The sequence below is a fragment of the Somniosus microcephalus genome, unplaced genomic scaffold, assembly GCF_052327205.1.
Source record: "Somniosus microcephalus isolate GS21.2 unplaced genomic scaffold, FLI_Smic_1.0 unresolved_chr9, whole genome shotgun sequence".
NCBI lineage: Eukaryota > Metazoa > Chordata > Chondrichthyes > Squaliformes > Somniosidae > Somniosus > Somniosus microcephalus.
The window spans coordinates 14653609-14672335 of record NW_028225187.1 but is presented as its reverse complement, the minus strand read 5'-3'; the positions used below and the strand labels follow the sequence as shown (position 1 = coordinate 14672335).

The following is an 18727-nucleotide window of genomic DNA, read 5'->3' as shown; positions in this document are numbered from 1 at the left end:
GTGGGTGGGGTTGAGGGATATGGGGAGAAGGTGGGTGGGTGGGGTTGAGGGATATGGGAGAAGGTGGGTAGGTGGGGTTGAGGGATATGGGGAGAAGGTGGGTGGGTGGGGTTGAGGGATATGGGGAGAAGGTGGGTAGGTGGGTTGGGGATATGGGGAGAAGGTGGGTGGGTGGGGTTGAGGGATATGGGGAGAAGGTGGGGTGGGGTGAGGGATGGATGGGGAGAAGGTGGGTAGGTGGGGTTGGGGATATGGGGAGAAGGTGGGTAGGTGGGGTTGGGGATATGGGGAGAAGGTGGGTAGGTGGGGTTGGGGATATGGGGAGAAGGTGGGTTGGCGATATGAGGAGAAGGTGAGTAGGTGGGGTTGGGGATATGGGGAGAAGGTGGGTAGGTGGGGTTGGGGGAGATGGGGAGAAGGTGGGTAGGTGGGGTTGGGGATATGGGGAGAAGGTGGGTAGGTGGGGTTGGGGATATGGGGAGAAGGTGGGTTGGCGATATGAGGAGAAGGTGAGTAGGTGGGGTTGGGGATATGGGGAGAAGGTGGGTAGGTGGGGTTGGGGGATATGGGGAGAAGGTGGGTGGTTGGGGTTGGGAGATTTGGGGAGAAGGTGGGTAGGTGGGGTTGAGGGAGGTGGGGAGGGGGGTGGGGTTGAGGGAGGTGGGGAGGGGGGATGGGGGTAGGTGGGGTTGAGGGAGGTGGGGAGGGGGGATGGGTTAGGTGGAGTTGAGGGAGGTGGGGAGAAGGTGGGTTGGTGGGGTTGAGGGAGGTTGGAGAAGGTGGGTTGGTGGGGTTGAGGGAGGTGGGGAGGGGGGATGGGGTAGATGGGGAGGGGGGATGGGGTAGATGGGGTTGAGGGAGGTGGGGAGGGGGGATGGGGTAGATGGGATGGGGGTAGGTGGGGTTGAGGGAGGGGGGATGGGGTAGATGGGGAGGGGGGATGGGGTGGATGGGGTTGAGGGAGGTGGGGAGGGGGGATGGGGTAGGTGGGGATGGGGGATGGGTGTAGGTGGGGTTGAGGGAGGTGGGCAGAAGGTGGGTTGGTGGGGTTGAGGGAGGTGGGGAGAAGGTGGGTTGTTGGGGTTGAGGGAGGTGGGGAGGGGGGATTGGGGTAGGTGGAGTTGAAGGAAAAGGGGAGAAGGTGGGTTGGTGGGGTGGATGGAAGTGGGGAGAAGGTGGGTTGGTGGGGTTGTGGGAGGTGGGGAGGCGGGATCGGGGGTAGGTGGGAGGTGGTTGGTCGCTCTTTAAGCCAAAGGCTGTGTCTTGGGCCTGGAAATCATTCAGGTCAGGGCGACATCGACAGAGAGCGGTAACAAGGCTCGGGGACTGAGGGCAGTGTTAATGTTCAACAATACTTCCATCCGATGGATTAGTGTCTTCACTCATTCCAAAACAGAGTCCTCCTGTGGCTCCACGCCCAGACACCAGGGAGTGCCGATTCCCCCGGTAACACCTCGTCTCCCATTGGCTGCATCTCCACGCCTGGACACCAGGGAGCGCCGATTCCCCCAGTGACACCTCGTCTCCCATTGGCTGCATCTCCACGCCTGGACACCAGGGAGCGCCGATTCCCCCGGTAACACTTCATCTCCCATTGGCTGCGTCTCCACGCCCGGACACCAGGGAGTGCCGATTCCCCCGGTAACACCTCGTCTCCCATTGGCTGCATCTCCACGCCTGGACACCAGGGAGCGCCGATTCCCCCGGTAACACTTCATCTCCCATTGGCTGCGTCTCCACGCCCGGACACCAGGGAGCACCGATTCCCCCGGTGACACCTGGTCTCCCATTGGCTGCGTCTCCACACCGTGACACCAGGGAGCGCCGATTCCCCTGGTAACACCTCGTCTCCCATTGGCTGTGGCTCAGGCTCGTTGGCGCAACTGTGTGGACTTGAATCATTATCACATCAAGGCAACTTCCCAAAGAGTTTCTCCATTGTTAGTGTTGCGGTGTTGGTGATCTCTCGGTTGGTGTTGGCGGTGTTGGTGATCTCTCGGTTGGTGTTGGCGATCTCTCAGTTGGTGTTGGCGGTGTTGGTGATCTCTCGGTTGGTGTTGGCGGTGCCGATGATCTCTCAGTTGGTGTTGGCGGTGTCGTTGATCTCTTGGTTAGTGTTGCCATGTTGGTGATCTCTTGGTTTGGTCCTGGCGGGTACTGGTGAGCTCTCGGTTGGTGTTGTGGTGTTGGTGATCTCTCAGTTAGTGTTGCGGTGTTGGTGATCTCTCGGTTAGTGTTGGCAGTGTTGGTGATCTCTCGGTTGGTGTTGCGGTGTCGATGATCTCTCGGTTAGTATTGCGGTGTCGGTGATCTCTCGGTTTGGTCCTGGCGGTACTGGTGAGCTCTCGGTTGGTGTTGCGGTGTTGGTGATCTCTCGGTTGGTGTTGCGGTGATCTCTCGGTTGGTGTTGCGGTGCTGATGATCTCTCAGTTAGTATTGCAGTGTCGGTGATCTCTCGGTTTGGTCCTGGCAGTACCGGTGAGCTCTCGGTTAGTGTTGCGGTGTTGGTGATCTCTCGGTTAGTGTTGGCGGTTTTGGTGATCTCTTGGTTAGTATTGCGGTGTCGGTGATCTCTCGGTTTGATAATGGTGGTACTAGTGAGCTCTCGGTTGGTGTTGCGGTGTTGGTGATCTCTCGGTTGGTGTTGGCGGTGCCGATGATCTCTTGGTTAGTATTGCGGTGTCGTTGATCTCTCGGTTTGGTCCTGGTGGTACCGGTGAGCTCTCGGATAGTGTTGCGGTGTTGGTGATCTCTCGGTTAGTGTTGGCGGTGTTGGTGATCTCTCGGTTGGTGTTATGGTGTTGGTGATCTCTTGGTTGGTGTTGTGGTGTTGGTGATCTCTCAGTTGGTGTTGATGATCTCTCGGTTGGTTTTGACAGTGACGGTGATCTCTCGGTTTGGTCCTGGTGGTAGTGATCTCTTGGTTAGTGTTATGGTGTTGGTGATCTCTTGGTTGACGTTGGCGGTGTTGGTGATCTCTCGGTTGGTGTTGGCGGTGTTGATGATCTCTCAGTTGGTGTTGGCGGTGTTGGTGATCTCTCGGTTGGTGTTGGTGATCTCTCAGTTAGTGTTGGCGGTGTTGGTGATCTCTCGATTAGTGTTATGGTGTTGGCGATCTCTCGATTAGTGTTATGGTGTTGGTGATCTTTTGGTTGGTATTGCGATGTTGATGATCTCTCGGTTAATGTTGGCGGTGTCGGTGATCTCTCGGTTGGTTTTGGTGGTGTCGGTGATCTCTCAGTTTGGTCCTGGCGGTACCGGTGTCTCTCGGTTAATGTTGGCGGTGTCGGTGATCTCTCGGTTGGTTTTGGCGGTGTCGGTGATCTCTCGGTTTGGTCCTGGCGGTACCGGTGTCTCTCGGTTAGTGTTGATGGTGTCGGTGATCTCTCGGTTGGTGTTGGCAGTACCGATGATCTCTCGGTTGCTTTTGGCGGTGTCGGTGATCTCTCGGTTTGGTCCTGGCGGTAGTGATCTCTCGGTTAGTGTTATGGTGTTGATGATCTCTCAGTTGGTGTTGCAGTGTTGATGATCTCTCGGTTGGTGTTGCGGTGTTGGTGATCTCTCGGTTGGTGTTGCGATATTGACGATCTCTCGGTTGGTGTTGGCGGTACCGACGATCTCTCGGTTGCTTTTGGTGGTGTCGGTGATCTCTCGGTTGGTTTTGGCAGTGTCGGTGATCTCTCGGTTTGGTCCTGGCGGTACCAGCGAGCTCTCGGTTTTGGTCCTGGACGGTGCCGGTGATCTCGGGGCTGCCACGTGGGCCCGGCGGTTAGAAAGTCTCTTTGGCGTGGGTGCGCTGGTGCTTGATGAGGTGGGAGGAGAGGATGAAGCCCTTGCCGCAGGCCTGGCACTTGAAGGGCCTCTCGCCGGTGTGCAGGTGCTGGTGGGTCTTGAGGTGCGAGGACTGGATGAAGCCACGGCCGCACACGGTGCAGAGGAACGGCCGTTCCCCGGTGTGGACCCGGCGGTGCTCCACCAGCTGGTAGGGCTGCTTGAAGCCCTTGGAGCAGACTGGGCAGACAAAGGGCTTCTCGCCGGTGTGGATGCGGCGGTGTGACACCAGGTGGTGGGACTGGGTGAAACGCTGGCCACACTCGGGGCACTCGAAGGGCTTCTCGCCGGTGTGCAGCCGCTGGTGCTTGCGCAGGGTGCAGAGGATGGTGAAGCTCTTCTCGCACACCGAGCACTTGAAGGGACGCTCGCCGGTATGCACGATGCGGTGGCGGATCAGCCCCGAGGGCTGCTTGAAGCCTTTGCCACACAGGGCGCAGACGTACGGCCTCTCTCCGGTGTGGACTCGCTGGTGCATCACCAGGTCCGAGGACTTCTTGAAGGCCTTGCCGCACTCGGAGCACTTGCAGGGCTTGAGGTCGGGCGGGCGGGCGGCCGAGGAGGCGGCCCCGCTCCCCTCGGGGAGGTGGTAGGTCCTGAGGTACGGCGGCCGCTCATCACCGGGCTTGCCGTGCGTCAGCAGGTGCTTCCGGAGCGCCGAGGGGTAGTAGAAGCCGCGGCCGCAGTCCTCGCAGCGGATGGGACGGTCCTCGGCGTGGACCACGGCGTGCCGGCGCAGGATGGAGGGGTGGGTGAAGCCGGCTCCGCACACGGGGCAGGTGAAGGGCCGGGTGCGAGTGTGGACCCGCTGGTGCTTCACCAGCCCCGACGGGTGCTTGAACGTCTTGGGGCAGCGTGGGCAGGCGTGCGGGCGCTCCTGGGTGTGCACGCACTCGTGGCGTGCCAGGCAGTAGCGGTACTTGAAGGTCTTCCCGCAGACCAGGCAGGCGTGTGGCCGCTCGCGGGCGTGGATGCGCTGGTGGTTCACCAGCCCCGACGAGTGCTTGAAGCCCTTGGCGCAGTGCGGGCACTTGTAGGGGCGCTCGGCCCGGTGGGTGCATTCGTGACGCTCCAGCCCGTAGCGGTACTTGAAGCCCTTGGCGCAGACGGAGCATTTCAGCGGCTTGTCCGCGTCGGACAGCGGCGCCACCCGCCTCCTGCCCGCCTCACACCTGCCATCCTCCGCCATCGCCTCCGGCAGACTCCCGCCCACTTCCCGCCCGCCATCGTCCACCATCGCCTCCGCCAATCTCCCGCCCCCGTCACCCCCGTCCATCGCCATCGCCAGTCTGGCGCCCGCGTCATGCCCGTCCATCGCCATCGCCATCGCCAGTCTACCGCCCACGTCACAACCGCCCATTGCCACCATCGCTGCCATCACCTCCGCCAGTCTCCCGCCCCCATCACGCCCGCCCTCCTCCGCCAGTCTCCCGCCTGCGTCACGCCCGCCCTCCTCCGCCAGTCTCCCGCCCACGTCACAACCGCCCATTGCCACCATCGCTGCCATCAACTCCGCCAGTCTCCCGCCCACGTCACCTCCGTCCATCGCCACCATCACCAGTCTGCTGCCCACGTCATGCCCGCCCATCACTGCCATCGCCTCCGCCCGCCTCCTGTATGCGTCACGTGCGTCTTCCTCCGCCATCGCCAGTCTCCCGCCCATGTCATGCCCATCCATCACCTCTGCCATTCTCCCGCCCGCGTCACGCCCATCATCCTCTGCGATCGCCAGTCTGCTGCCCGCGTCACGCCCGTCCATCGCTGCCATCACCTCCGCCCGCCACCCGTACACGTCATGTGCGTCTTCCTCCGCCATCGCCAGTCTCCCGCCCGCATCACGGGCGCCCTCCCCCACCATCGACTCTGCCCGCCTCCCGTACGAATCAAACGTGTCTTCCCCCGCCATGGCCAGTCTCCTGCCCACCCCACGCCCTTCGATCGACACCGCCCGCCTCCCATACGCATCTTCCTCCGCCATGGCTAGTCTCCTGCCCACCTCACGCCCTTCCATCGCGTCCGCCCGCCTCCCGTACACGTCACGTGCGTCTTCCTCCACCTTCGCCAGTCTCCCGCCCGCGTCACGGGCGCCCTCCCCCGCCATCGACTCTGCCCGCCTCTCGTATGCATCACACGCGTCTTCCTCCGCCATCGCCAGTCTCCCGCCCGCGTCAAGGGCACCCTCCTCCACCATCGCCTCCTCCAGGAACTCAGCCCCTGGGCGAGCGTCGTGCTGTTGGAATTCCTCCATTGGGGGTCGGCTGAGACCACCTGTGGAAATGGAGTGAATAACGTCAGCGTAACGTCTCGCCGCGACACAGGTGAGCAAGGCCATGAAAAAAGCAAACCAAGAAACTAGGGTTTATTTCTAGAGGGGTAGAATTGAAAAGTAGGGAAGTTATGCTAAACCTGTATCGAACCTTGGTTAGACCACACTTGGAGCACTGTGCACAGTTCTGGTCTCCATATACCTTGGTTAGACCACACTTGGAGCAATGTGCACAGTTCTGGTCTCCATATCCCTTGGTTAGACCACACTTGGAGCACTGTGCACAGTTCCGGTCTCCATATACCTTGCTTAGACCACACTTGGAGCACTGTGCACAGTTCGGGTCTCCATATACCTTGGTTAGACCACACTTAGAGCACTGTGCACAGTTCTGGTCTCCATATACCTTGGCTAGACCACACTTGGAGCACTGTGCACAGTTCTGGTCTCCATATACCATGGTTAGACCACACTTGGAGCACTGTGCACAGTTCTGGTCTCCATATACCTTGGTTAGACCACACTTGGAGCACTGTGCACAGTTCTGGTCGCCATATCCCTTGGTTAGACCACACTTGGAGCACTGCGTACAGTTCTGGTCTCTATATACCTTGGTTAGACCACACTTGGAGCACTGTGCACAGTTCTGGTCTCCATATACCTTGGTTAGACCACACTTGGAGCACTGCGCACAGCTCTGGTCTCCATATACCTAGGTTAGACCACACTTGGGAGCACTGTGCACAGTTCTAGTCTCCATATACCTTGGTTAGACCACACTTGGAGCACTGTGCACAGTTCTGGTCTCCATATACCTTGGTTAGACCACACTTGGAGCACTGTGCACAGTTCCGGTCTCCATATACCTTGGTTAGACCACACTTGGAGCACTGTGCACAGTTCTGGTCTCCATATACCTTGGTTAGACCACACTTGGAGCACCGTGCACAGTTCCGGTCCCCATATACCTTGGTTAGACCACACTTGGAGCACTGTGCACAGTTCTGGTCTCCATATACCTTGGTTAGACCACACTTGGAGCACTGTGCACAGTTCTGGTCTCCATATACCTTGGTTAGACCACACTTGGAGCACTGTGCACAGTTCCGGTCCCCATATACCTTGGTTAGACCACACTTGGAGTACTGTGCACAGTTCTGGTCTCCATATTATAAACGGGATAGCGAGGCACTGGAGAGGGTGCAGAGAAGATTTACAAGGATGATACCAGAAATACGAGGGTATACATATCAGGAAAGGTTCAACAGGCTGGGTCTCTTTTCTCTTGAAAAAAGGCTACGGGGTGACCTAATAGAGGTCTTTAAAATGATGAAACGTTTTGATAGAGTGGATGCAGAGAGTGTGTTTCCACTTGTGGGGAAGAGCATAACTAGAGACCATCAATATAAGATAGTCACCGAGAAATCCAATGGTGAATTCAGGAGAAACGTCTTTACCCAGAGAGTGGTGAGAATGTGGAACTCGCTACCACAGGAAGTGGTTGAAGCAAATAGTATCGATGTATTTAAAGGGAGGCTAGACAAGCACGAGGGAGAAGGGAATAGAGGGTGATGCTGATAGAGTTAGATGAGGAAAGACGGGAGGAGACTCGAGTGGAGCATAAACACCGGCATGGACTGGTTGGGCCGAATGGCCTGTTTCTGTGCCGTATATCCTACGTAACCCCACGGAAAATACGGCCAACTTCTCCTCCGCGCTCCCCGCCCCGGAGAAACACACACCCTCCCCACGGGTGCTGACCCCCTCGCTGGGGGGAAGGTGGGTCACGGGTCTCCCCACGGGCACTGGCCTTCCAGCAACTGGCACCGAATTACTGAATCTCCCGGCACAGGAGGAGGCCATTCGGCCCATCGTGCCTGTGCCGGCTCTGTGGTCGAGCTCTCCAATTAGTCCCACTCCACCCCCTGCTCGTTCCCCACACCCCTGCAAATTTTCCCCCTCAAGTATTTAACCAATTCTCCTTTTGAAAGTTACTATTGAACCTGCTTCCTCCGCCCTTTCAGGCAGCGCGTTCCAGATCACAACAACTCGCTGCGTAAAAAACATTCTCCTCATCTCCCCCTCGGGATCTTTTCCCAATTACCTTAAATCTGTGTCCTCTGGTTCCTGACCCTCCTGCCAGTGGGATCAGTTTCTCCCTTTTCAGTCTGCTCTAGACTCTGCACATCACTGAAGGTGGCAGCGCAAGTTGAGGCTGTTGAAAAAGCACACGGGATCCTTGCCTTTATAAACAACAGCTGACATTTAATACCGCGCTTTTAATGTCGAAAAACATCCCGAGGCACTTCACAGGAGCGACAGCAAACAAATCAGAGGTACAGAGTACAAAAGCAAGAAAGTTCTGCTGAAACTTTATAGAACACTGGTTCGGTCCCAGCTGGAGTATTGGGTTCAATTCTGGGCACCGCACTTTAGGAAGGATGTCCAGGCCTTGGAGAGGGTGCAGAGGAGATTGACCAGAATGGTACCAGGGATGAGGGACTTCAGTGATGTGGAGAGACTGGAGAAGCTGGGATTGTTCTCCTTAGAGCAGAGAAGGTTAAGGGGAGATTGACTAGAATGGTACCAGGGATGAGGGACTTCAGTGATGTGGAGAGAATGGAGAAGCTGGGATTGTTCTCCTTGGAGCAGAGAAGGTTAAGGGGAGATTGACCAGAATGGGACCAGGGATGAGGGACTTCAGTGATGTGGAGAGACTGGAGAAGCTGGGGTTGTTCTCCTTAGAGCAGAGAAGGTTAAGGGGAGATTGACCAGAATGGTACCAGGGATGAGGGACTTCAGTGATGTGGAGAGACTGGAGAAGCTGGAGTTGTTCTCCTTCGAGCAGAGAAGGTTAAGGGGGAGATTGACCAGAATGGGACCAGGGATGCGGGACTTCAGTGATGTGGAGAGACTGGAGAAGCTGGGGTTGTTCTCCTTAGAGCAGAGAAGGTTAAGGGGAGATTGACCAGAATGGTACCAGGGATGAGGGACTTCAGTGATGTGGAGAGACTGGAGAAGCTGGGGTTGTTCTCCTTAGAGCAGAGAAGGTTAAGGGGAGATTGACCAGAATGGTACCAGGGATGAGGGACTTCAGTGATGTGGAGAGACTGGAGAAGCTGGAGTTGTTCTCCTTCGAGCAGAGAAGGTTAAGGGGGAGATTGACCAAAATAGGACTTGGGATGAGGGACTTCAGTGATGTGGAGAGACTGGAGAAGCTGGGGTTGTTCTCCTTAGAGCAGAGAAGGTTAAGGGGGAGATTGACCAGAATGGTACCGGGGATGAGGGACTTCAGTGATCTGGAGAAGCTCGGATTGTTCTCCTTGGAGCAGAGAAGGTTAAGGGGAGATTCAATAGAGGTGTTCAGAATCAGGAAGGGCTTTGATGGAGTAAATAAGGAGAAACTGTTTCCAGTGGCAGAAGACACATGCCCTGGGTGAGGGGGTGCAGGTCCCTTTAAATGCAGTTCGAGGGGGTGTGTGTCCCTTTAAATACAGCCCCTGCGATGCAGGTCACTTTAAGTACAGCTCCTGGGGTGTGGGTCCCTTTAAATGCAGCAAGGGGGGGTGCGTGTCCCTTTAAATGCTGTCCCTGGGCTACTGGTCTCTTTAAATGCAGCCTGGGGGGTCCCTTTAAATGCAGCCCCGGGGGTGAGGGTCCCTTTAAATGCAGCCCCGGGGGTGCGGGTCCCTTTAAATGCAGCCCGGGGCGGACTCTGGCTCTTTGCACTGGGACGGTTCCGGCGGGGGAGAGGGTGCAATCCCCCCCCCGTCCCGCTCCCGGTCCAGCTCTCACTCACCGCCCGCTCCCGATCGCCTCCTCCGCTCCGCTCCTCCCAGCTCCGCGCTCCCGCAGTCCTCCAGCATCCCGGCCTGCCCCGCCACCCGGCGCAGGCGCACCGCCGCTCCCCGCGGCCGGGATAGAGCACATTCCCACGCGTGCAGCCCGCTGGGTAGGGGCGGCCGCCATTGCCCGATAATCTGTGCCAGTCTGGTTGACTGCACATTATCAAAATCACAGAGTCAAGAGTCACAGACTCACAGAAAAAGGGAGTTACAGAGTCACAGAGCCATCGGTCACAGAGTCACAGATTCACAGAGTCACAGAGACACAGAATCACAGAGTCGCAGAATCACAGAGTCACAAAATCACAGAGTCACAGAATCACAGATTCACAGAGTCACAGAATCACACAGTCACAGAATCAGAGTCGCAGAATCACAGAGTCGCAGAATCAGAGTCACAGAGTCACAGAATCACAGTCACAGAGTCTCAGAATCACACAGTCACAGAATCACACAGTCACAGAGTCGCAGTCACAGAATCACAGAGTCACAGAGTCACAGTCACAGAATCACAGTCACAGAGTCTCAGAATCACACAGTCACAGAATCACACAGTCACAGAGTCGCAGTCACAGAATCACAGAGTCACAGAGTCACAGACTCACAGAATCAGAGTCACAAATTCATAGAGTCACAGAGTCACAAAATCACAGAGTCACAGAATCACAGAATCACAGAGTCACAGAATCACAGAGTCACAGAATCGCAGAATTACAGAGTCGCAGAATCAGAGTCACAGAATCACAGAGTCACAGTCACAGAATCACAGAGTCACAGAATCACAGATTCACAGAGTCACAGAATCACACAGTCACAGAATCACAGAATCAGTCGCAGAATCACAGAATCACAGAGTCACAGAATCTCAGAGTCACAGAGTCACAGAATCACAGTCACAGAGTCACAGAGTCACAGAATCACAGAGTCACAGAATCACAGAGTCACAGAATCACAGAGTCACAGAGTCACAGAATCACAGTCACAGAGTCACAGAGTCACAGAATCACAGAGTCACAGAATCACAGAGTCACAGAATCACAGAGTCACAGAGTCACAGAATCGCAGAATTACAGAGTCGCAGAATCAGAGTCACAGAATCACAGAGTCACAGTCACAGAATCACAGAGTCACAGAATCACAGATTCACAGAATCACAGAATCACAGTCACAGAGTCACAGAGTCACAGAATCACAGTCACAGAGTCACAGAGTCACAGAATCACAGTCACAGAATCACAGAGTCACAGAATCACAGAGTCACAGAATCGCAGAATTACAGAGTCGCAGAATCAGAGTCACAGAATCACAGAGTCACAGTCACAGAATCACAGAGTCACAGAATCACAGATTCACAGAGTCACAGAATCACACAGTCACAGAATCACAGAATCAGTCGCAGAATCACAGAATCACAGTCACAGAGTCACAGAGTCACAGAATCACAGTCACAGAGTCACAGAGTCACAGAATCACAGTCACAGAATCACAGAGTCACAGAATCTCAGAGTCACAGAGTCACAGAATCACAGAGTCACAGAGTCACAGAGTCACAGAATCACAGAGTCACAGAGTCACAGAGTCACAGAGTCACAGTCACAGAATCACAGTCACAGAGTCACAGTCACAGAGTCACAGTCACACAGTCAAAGAATCGCAGAGTCGCAGAATCGCAGAGTCGCAGAGTCACAGTCACAGAATCGCAGAGTCGCAGAGTCACAGTCACAGAATCACAGAGTCACAGAATCACAGAGTCACAGAGTCACAGTCACAGAATCACAGAGTCGCAGAATCACAGAGTCACAGAGTCACAGTCACAGAGTCGCAGAGTCGCAGAATCGCAGAATCGCAGAGTCACAGAATCACAGAGTCAGAGAGTCAGAGAGTCACAGTCACAGAATCACAGAATCACAGAGTCACAGAGTCACAGTCGCAGAGTCACAGAATCACAGAATCACAGAGTCACAGAGTCACAGTCAGAGTCGCAGAGTCACAGAGTCACAGAGTCACAGAATCACAGTCACAGAATCTCAGAGTCACAGAATCACAGAATCACAGTCACAGAGTCGCAGAGTCACAGAATCACAGTCACAGAATCTCAGAGTCACAGAGTCACAGAGTCGCAGAGTCACAGAATCACAGTCACAGAATCTCAGAGTCACAGAGTCAGAGAGTCACAGTCACAGAATCACAGAGTCAGAGAGTCACAGAATCTCAGAATCACAGAGTCACAGAGTCACAGAGTCACAGAGTCACAGTCACAGAGTCGCAGAGTCACAGAGTCGCAGAGTCACAGAGTCGCAGAGTCACAGAATCACAGTCACAGAATCTCAGAGTCACAGAGTCACAGAGTCACAGAATCACAGAGTCACAGAGTCAGAGTCACAGAGTCACAGAGTCAGAGTCACAGAATCACACAGTCACAGAATCACAGAGTCACAGAATCACAGAGTCACAGAATCTCAGAGTCACAGAGTCACAGAATCACAGAGTCACAGAGTCACAGAGTCACAGAGTCACAGAGTCACAGTATCACAGAGTCACAGAGTCACAGAGTCACAGAATCACAGAGTCACAGAATCACAGAGTCACAGAATCACAGAGTCACAGAGTCACAGAGTCACAGAATCACAGAGTCACAGAATCACAGAGTCACAGAGTCACAGAATCACACAGTCACAGAATCACAGAGTCACAGAATCACAGAGTCACAGAATCTCAGAGTCACAGAGTCACAGAATCACAGAGTCACAGAGTCACAGAGTCACAGAATCACAGAGTCACAGAGTCACAGAATCACAGAGTCACAGAGTCACAGAATCACAGAGTCACAGAGTCACAGAATCACAGAGTCACAGAGTCACAGAATCACAGAGTCACAGAGTCACAGAATCACAGAGTCACAGAATCACAGAGTCACAGAATCACAGAGTCACAGAATCACAGAGTCACAGAGTCACAGAGTCACAGAATCACAGAGTCACAGAGTCACAGAGTCAGAGTCACAGAGTCACAGAATCTCAGAGTCACAGAGTCACAGAGTCACAGAATCACAGAGTCACAGAGTCACAGAATCACAGAGTCACAGAGTCACAGAATCACAGAATCACAGAGTCACAGAATCACAGAGTCACAGAATCACAGAGTCACAGAGTCACAGAGTCACAGAGTCACAGAATCACAGAGTCACAGAATCACAGAGTCACAGAGTCACAGAATCACAGAGTCACAGAGTCACAGAGTCACAGAATCACAGAGTCACAGAATCACAGAGTCACAGAGTCACAGAGTCACAGAGTCACAGAGTCACAGAATCACAGAGTCACAGAGTCACAGAGTCAGAGTCACAGAGTCACAGAGTCACAGAATCTCAGAGTCACAGAGTCACAGAGTCACAGTCACAGAGTCACAGAGTCACAGAGTCACAGAGTCACAGAATCACAGAGTCACAGAGTCACAGAGTCACAGAATCACAGAGTCACAGAGTCACAGAGTCACAGAATCACAGAGTCACAGAGTCAGAGTCACAGAGTCACAGAGTCACAGAATCTCAGAGTCAGAGTCACAGAGTCACAGAATCACAGAGTCACAGAGTCACAGAATCACAGAGTCACAGAGTCACAGAGTCACAGAATCACAGAGTCACAGAGTCACAGAGTCACAGAGTCACAGAATCACAGAGTCACAGAGTCACAGAATCACAGAGTCACAGAGTCACAGAATCACAGAGTCACAGAGTCACAGAGTCACAGAATCACAGAATCACAGAATCACAGAGTCACAGAATCACAGAGCCACAGAGTCACAGAGTCACAGAGTCACAGAATCACAGAGTCACAGAATCACAGAGTCACAGAGTCACAGTGTCACAGTGTCACAGAGTCACAGAATCACAGAGTCACAGAGTCACAGAATCACAGAGTCACAGAGTCACAGAATCACAGAGTCGCAGAGTCGCAGAATCGCAGAGTCGCAGAGTCGCAGAGTCACAGAGTCACAGAGTCACAGAATCACAGTCACAGAGTCACAGAGTCACAGAGTCACAGAGTCACAGAGTCACAGAATCACAGAGTCACAGAGTCACAGAATCACAGTCACAGAGTCACAGAGTCACAGTCACAGAATCACAGTCTCAGAGTCAGAGTCACAGAGTCACAGAATCACAGAATCACAGAGTCACAGAGTCACAGAGTCACAGAATCACACAGTCACAGAATCACAGTCACAGAGTCACAGAGTCACAGTCACAGAATCACAGTCTCAGAGTCAGAGTCACAGAGTCACAGAATCACACAGTCACAGAATCACACAATCACAGAGTCACAGAGTCACAGAGTCATAGAATCAGAGAGTCGCAGTGTCGCAGAATCGCAGAGTCTCAGAGTCACAGAGTCACAGTCACAGAATCACAGATTCACAGTCACAGAATCACAGAATCTCAGAGTCACAGAATCACAGAATCACAGAGTCACAGAATCACAGTCACAGAGTCACAGAGTCACAGAGTCACAGAATCACAGAATCACAGAGTCACAGAATCACAGTCACAGAGTCACAGAATCACAGAGTCACAGAATCACAGTCACAGAGTCACAGAGTCACAGAGTCAGAGTCACAGAGTCACAGAATCACAGTCACAGAGTCACAGAATCACAGTCACAGAGTCACAGAGTCACAGAATCACAGTCACAGAGTCACAGAGTCACAGAGTCACAGAATCACAGTCACAGAGTCACAGAGTCACAGAATCACAGTCACAGAGTCACAGAGTCACAGAGTCACAGAATCACAGAGTCACAGAGTCACAGAATCACAGAGTCACAGAATCACAGTCACAGAATCACACAGTCACAGAGTCACAGAGTCACAGAATCACAGTCACAGAATCACAGAGTCACAGAGTCACAGAATCACAGTCACAGAGTCACAGAATCACACAGTCACAGAATCACACAGTCACAGAATCACACAGTCACAGAATCACAGAGTCACAGAATCACAGAATCACAGAGTCACAGAGTCACAGAGTCACAGAATCACACAGTCACAGAATCACAGTCACAGAGTCACAGAGTCACAGTCACAGAATCACAGTCTCAGAGTCAGAGTCACAGAGTCACAGAATCACACAGTCACAGAATCACACAATCACAGAGTCACAGAGTCACAGAGTCATAGAATCAGAGAGTCGCAGTGTCGCAGAATCGCAGAGTCTCAGAGTCACAGAGTCACAGTCACAGAATCACAGATTCACAGTCACAGAATCACAGAATCTCAGAGTCACAGAATCACAGAATCACAGAGTCACAGAATCACAGTCACAGAGTCACAGAGTCACAGAGTCACAGAATCACAGAATCACAGAGTCACAGAATCACAGTCACAGAGGCACAGAGTCACAGAATCACAGAGTCACAGAATCACAGTCACAGAGTCACAGAGTCACAGAGTCACAGAGTCAGAGTCACAGAGTCACAGAATCACAGTCACAGAGTCACAGAATCACAGTCACAGAGTCACAGAGTCACAGAAACAGAGTCACAGAGTCACAGAGTCACAGAATCACAGAGTCACAGAGTCACAGAATCACAGTCACAGAGTCACAGAGTCACAGAGTCACAGAGTCACAGAATCACAGAGTCACAGAGTCACAGAATCACAGAGTCACAGAATCACAGTCACAGAATCACACAGTCACAGAGTCACAGAGTCACAGAATCACAGTCACAGAATCACAGAGTCACAGAGTCACAGAGTCACAGAATCACAGTCACAGAATCACAGTCACAGAGTCACAGAGTCACAGAATCACACAGTCACAGAATCACAGTCACAGAGTCACAGAATCACACAGTCACAGAATCACACAGTCACAGAGTCACAGAGTCACAGAATCACAGTCACAGAATCACAGAGTCACAGAGTCACAGAATCACAGAATCACAGTCACAGAGTCACAGAATCAAAGAATCACAGTCACAGAGTCACAGAGTCACAGAATCACAGTCACAGAGTCACAGAGTCACAGAATCACAGAATCACAGTCACAGAGTCACAGAATCACAGTCACAGAGTCAGAGTCACAGAGTCACAGAGTCACAGAGTCACAGAGTCACAGAGTCACAGAATCGCAGAGTCACAGAGTCACAGAGTCACAGAGTCACAGAATCACAGAGTCACAGAGTCACAGAATCACAGTCACAGAATCACAGAGTCACAGAGTCACAGAATCACAGTCACAGAATCACAGTCACAGAATCACACAGTCACAGAATCACAGTCACAGAATCACAGTCACAGAGTCACAGAATCAAAGAATCACAGTCACAGAGTCACAGAGTCACAGAATCACAGTCACAGAGTCACAGAGTCACAGAATCACAGTCACAGAGTCACAGAATCACAGTCACAGAGTCACAGAGTCACAGAGTCAGAGTCACAGAGTCACAGAGTCACAGAGTCACAGAGTCACAGAATCACAGAGTCACAGAGTCACAGAATCACAGTCACAGAATCACAGTCACAGAATCACACAGTCACAGAATCACAGTCACAGAGTCACAGAGTCACAGAGTCACAGAATCACACAGTCACAGAATCACAGTCACAGAGTCACAGAATCACAGAGTCACAGAATCACAGTCACAGAATCACACAGTCACAGAATCACAGTCACAGAATCACACAGTCACAGAGTCACAGAGTCACAGAATCACAGTCACAGAATCACACAGTCACAGAGTCACAGAATCACAATCACAGAATCACAGAGTCACAGAGTCACAGAATCACAGTCACAGAATCACAGTCACAGAGTCACAGAGTCACAGAATCACACAGTCACAGAATCACAGTCACAGAGTCACAGAGTCACAGAATCACAGTCACAGAATCACAGTCACAGAATCACACAGTCACAGAATCACACAGTCACAGAGTCACAGAGTCACAGAGTCATAGAATCAGAGTCGCAGTGTCGCAGAGTCGCAGTGTCGCAGAGTCGCAGAGTCTCAGAGTCACAGAGTCATAGAGTCGCAGAGTCAGAGAGTCAGAGATTCACAGAGTCACAGTCACAGAATCACAGATTCAGAGTCGCAGAGTCTCAGAGTCACAGAGTCATAGAGTCGCAGAGTCAGAGAGTCAGAGAGTCACAGAGTCACAGTCACAGAATCACAGATTCAGAGTCACAGAGTCACAGAGTCACAGAGTCACAGAGTCGCAGAATCGCAGTCACAAAATCACACAGTCACAGAGTCACAGAGTCACAGAGTCAGAGTCACAGAATCACAGAGTCACAGTCACAGAGTCAGAGTCACAGAATCACAGTCACAGAGTCACAGAGTCACAGAGTCACAGAGTCAGAGTCACAGAGTCACAGAGTCACAGAGTCAGAGTCACAGAGTCACAGAGTCACAGAGTCACAGAATCACAGAGTCAGAGTCACAGAGTCACAGAGTCACAGAGTCACAGAGTCACAGAATCACAGAGTCACAGAGTCACAGAGTCACAGAGTCACAGAATCACAGAGTCACAGAGTCACAGAGTCACAGAGTCACAGAATCACAGAGTCACAGAGTCACAGAATCACAGTCACAGAATCACACAGTCACAGAGTCACAGAGTCACAGAGTCACAGAATCACAGAGTCACAGAGACACAGAATCACAGATTCAGAGTCACAGAGTCACAGAGTCACAGAGTCACAGAGTCGCAGAATCAGAGTCACAGAATCACAGAGTCACAGTCACAGAGTCAGAGTCACAGAATCACAGTCACAGAGTCACAGAGTCACAGAGTCACAGAGTCAGAGTCACAGAGTCACAGAGTCACAGAGTCACAGAATCACAGAGTCAGAGTCACAGAGTCACAGAGTCACAGAGTCACAGAGTCACAGAGTCACAGAGTCACAGTCACAGAGTCACAGAGTCACAGTCACAGAATCACACAGTCACAGAGTCACAGAGTCACAGAATCAGAGTCACAGAGTCACAGAGTCACAGAGTCACAGAATCACAGAGTCACAGAGTCACAGAGTCACAGAGTCACAGAGTCACAGAGTCACAGAGTCACAGTCACAGAGTCACAGAGTCACAGTCACAGAATCACACAGTCACAGAGTCACAGAGTCACAGAATCAGAGTCACAGAGTCACAGAGTCACAGAGTCACAGAATCACAGAGTCACAGAGTCACAGAGTCACAGTCACAGAGTCACAGAATCACAGTCACAGAATCACACAGTCACAGAGTCACAGAGTCACAGAGTCACAGAATCACAGAGTCACAGAGACACAGAATCACAGAATCACAGTCACAGAATCACACAGTCACAGAGTCGCAGAGTCACAGAATCACAGTCACAGAATCACACAGTCACAGAGTCACACAGTCACAGTCACAGAGTCACAGAATCACAGTCACAGAATCACAGTCACAGAGTCGCAGAGTCACAGAATCACAGAGTCACAGAGTCACAGAGTCACAGAGACACAGAATCACAGAATCACAGAGTCACAGAGTCACAGAGACACAGAATCACAGAATCACAGTCACAGAATCACAGTCACAGAATCACAGTCACAGAGTCGCAGAGTCACAGAGTCACAGAATCACAGAGTCACAGAGTCACAGAGTCACAGAGACACAGAATCACAGAGTCACAGAGTCACAGAATCACAGAATCACAGAGACACAGAGTCACAGAGACACAGAATCACAGAGTCACAGAGTCACAGAGTCACAGAATCACAGAGACACAGAGTCACAGAATCACAGAGTCACAGAATCAC

General features: G+C 52.6%; 1 protein-coding gene across 1 annotated transcript; it reads right to left on the bottom strand.

The window, feature by feature from the left end:
• Positions 1–1322: 1322 nt before the first annotated feature.
• On the bottom strand, positions 1323–9978 carry LOC147084798 (uncharacterized). Its single transcript, XM_085979336.1, has 3 exons — positions 9897–9978; positions 8202–8312; positions 1323–6099 (listed from the first exon to the last, which is right to left on the bottom strand). The coding sequence occupies exon 3, from the start codon at positions 6077–6079 to the stop codon at positions 3770–3772; it is 2310 nt and encodes a 769-aa protein (XP_085835462.1). The 5' UTR covers positions 6080–6099; positions 8202–8312; positions 9897–9978; the 3' UTR covers positions 1323–3769.
• Between the last annotated feature and the right edge of the window lie 8749 nt (positions 9979–18727).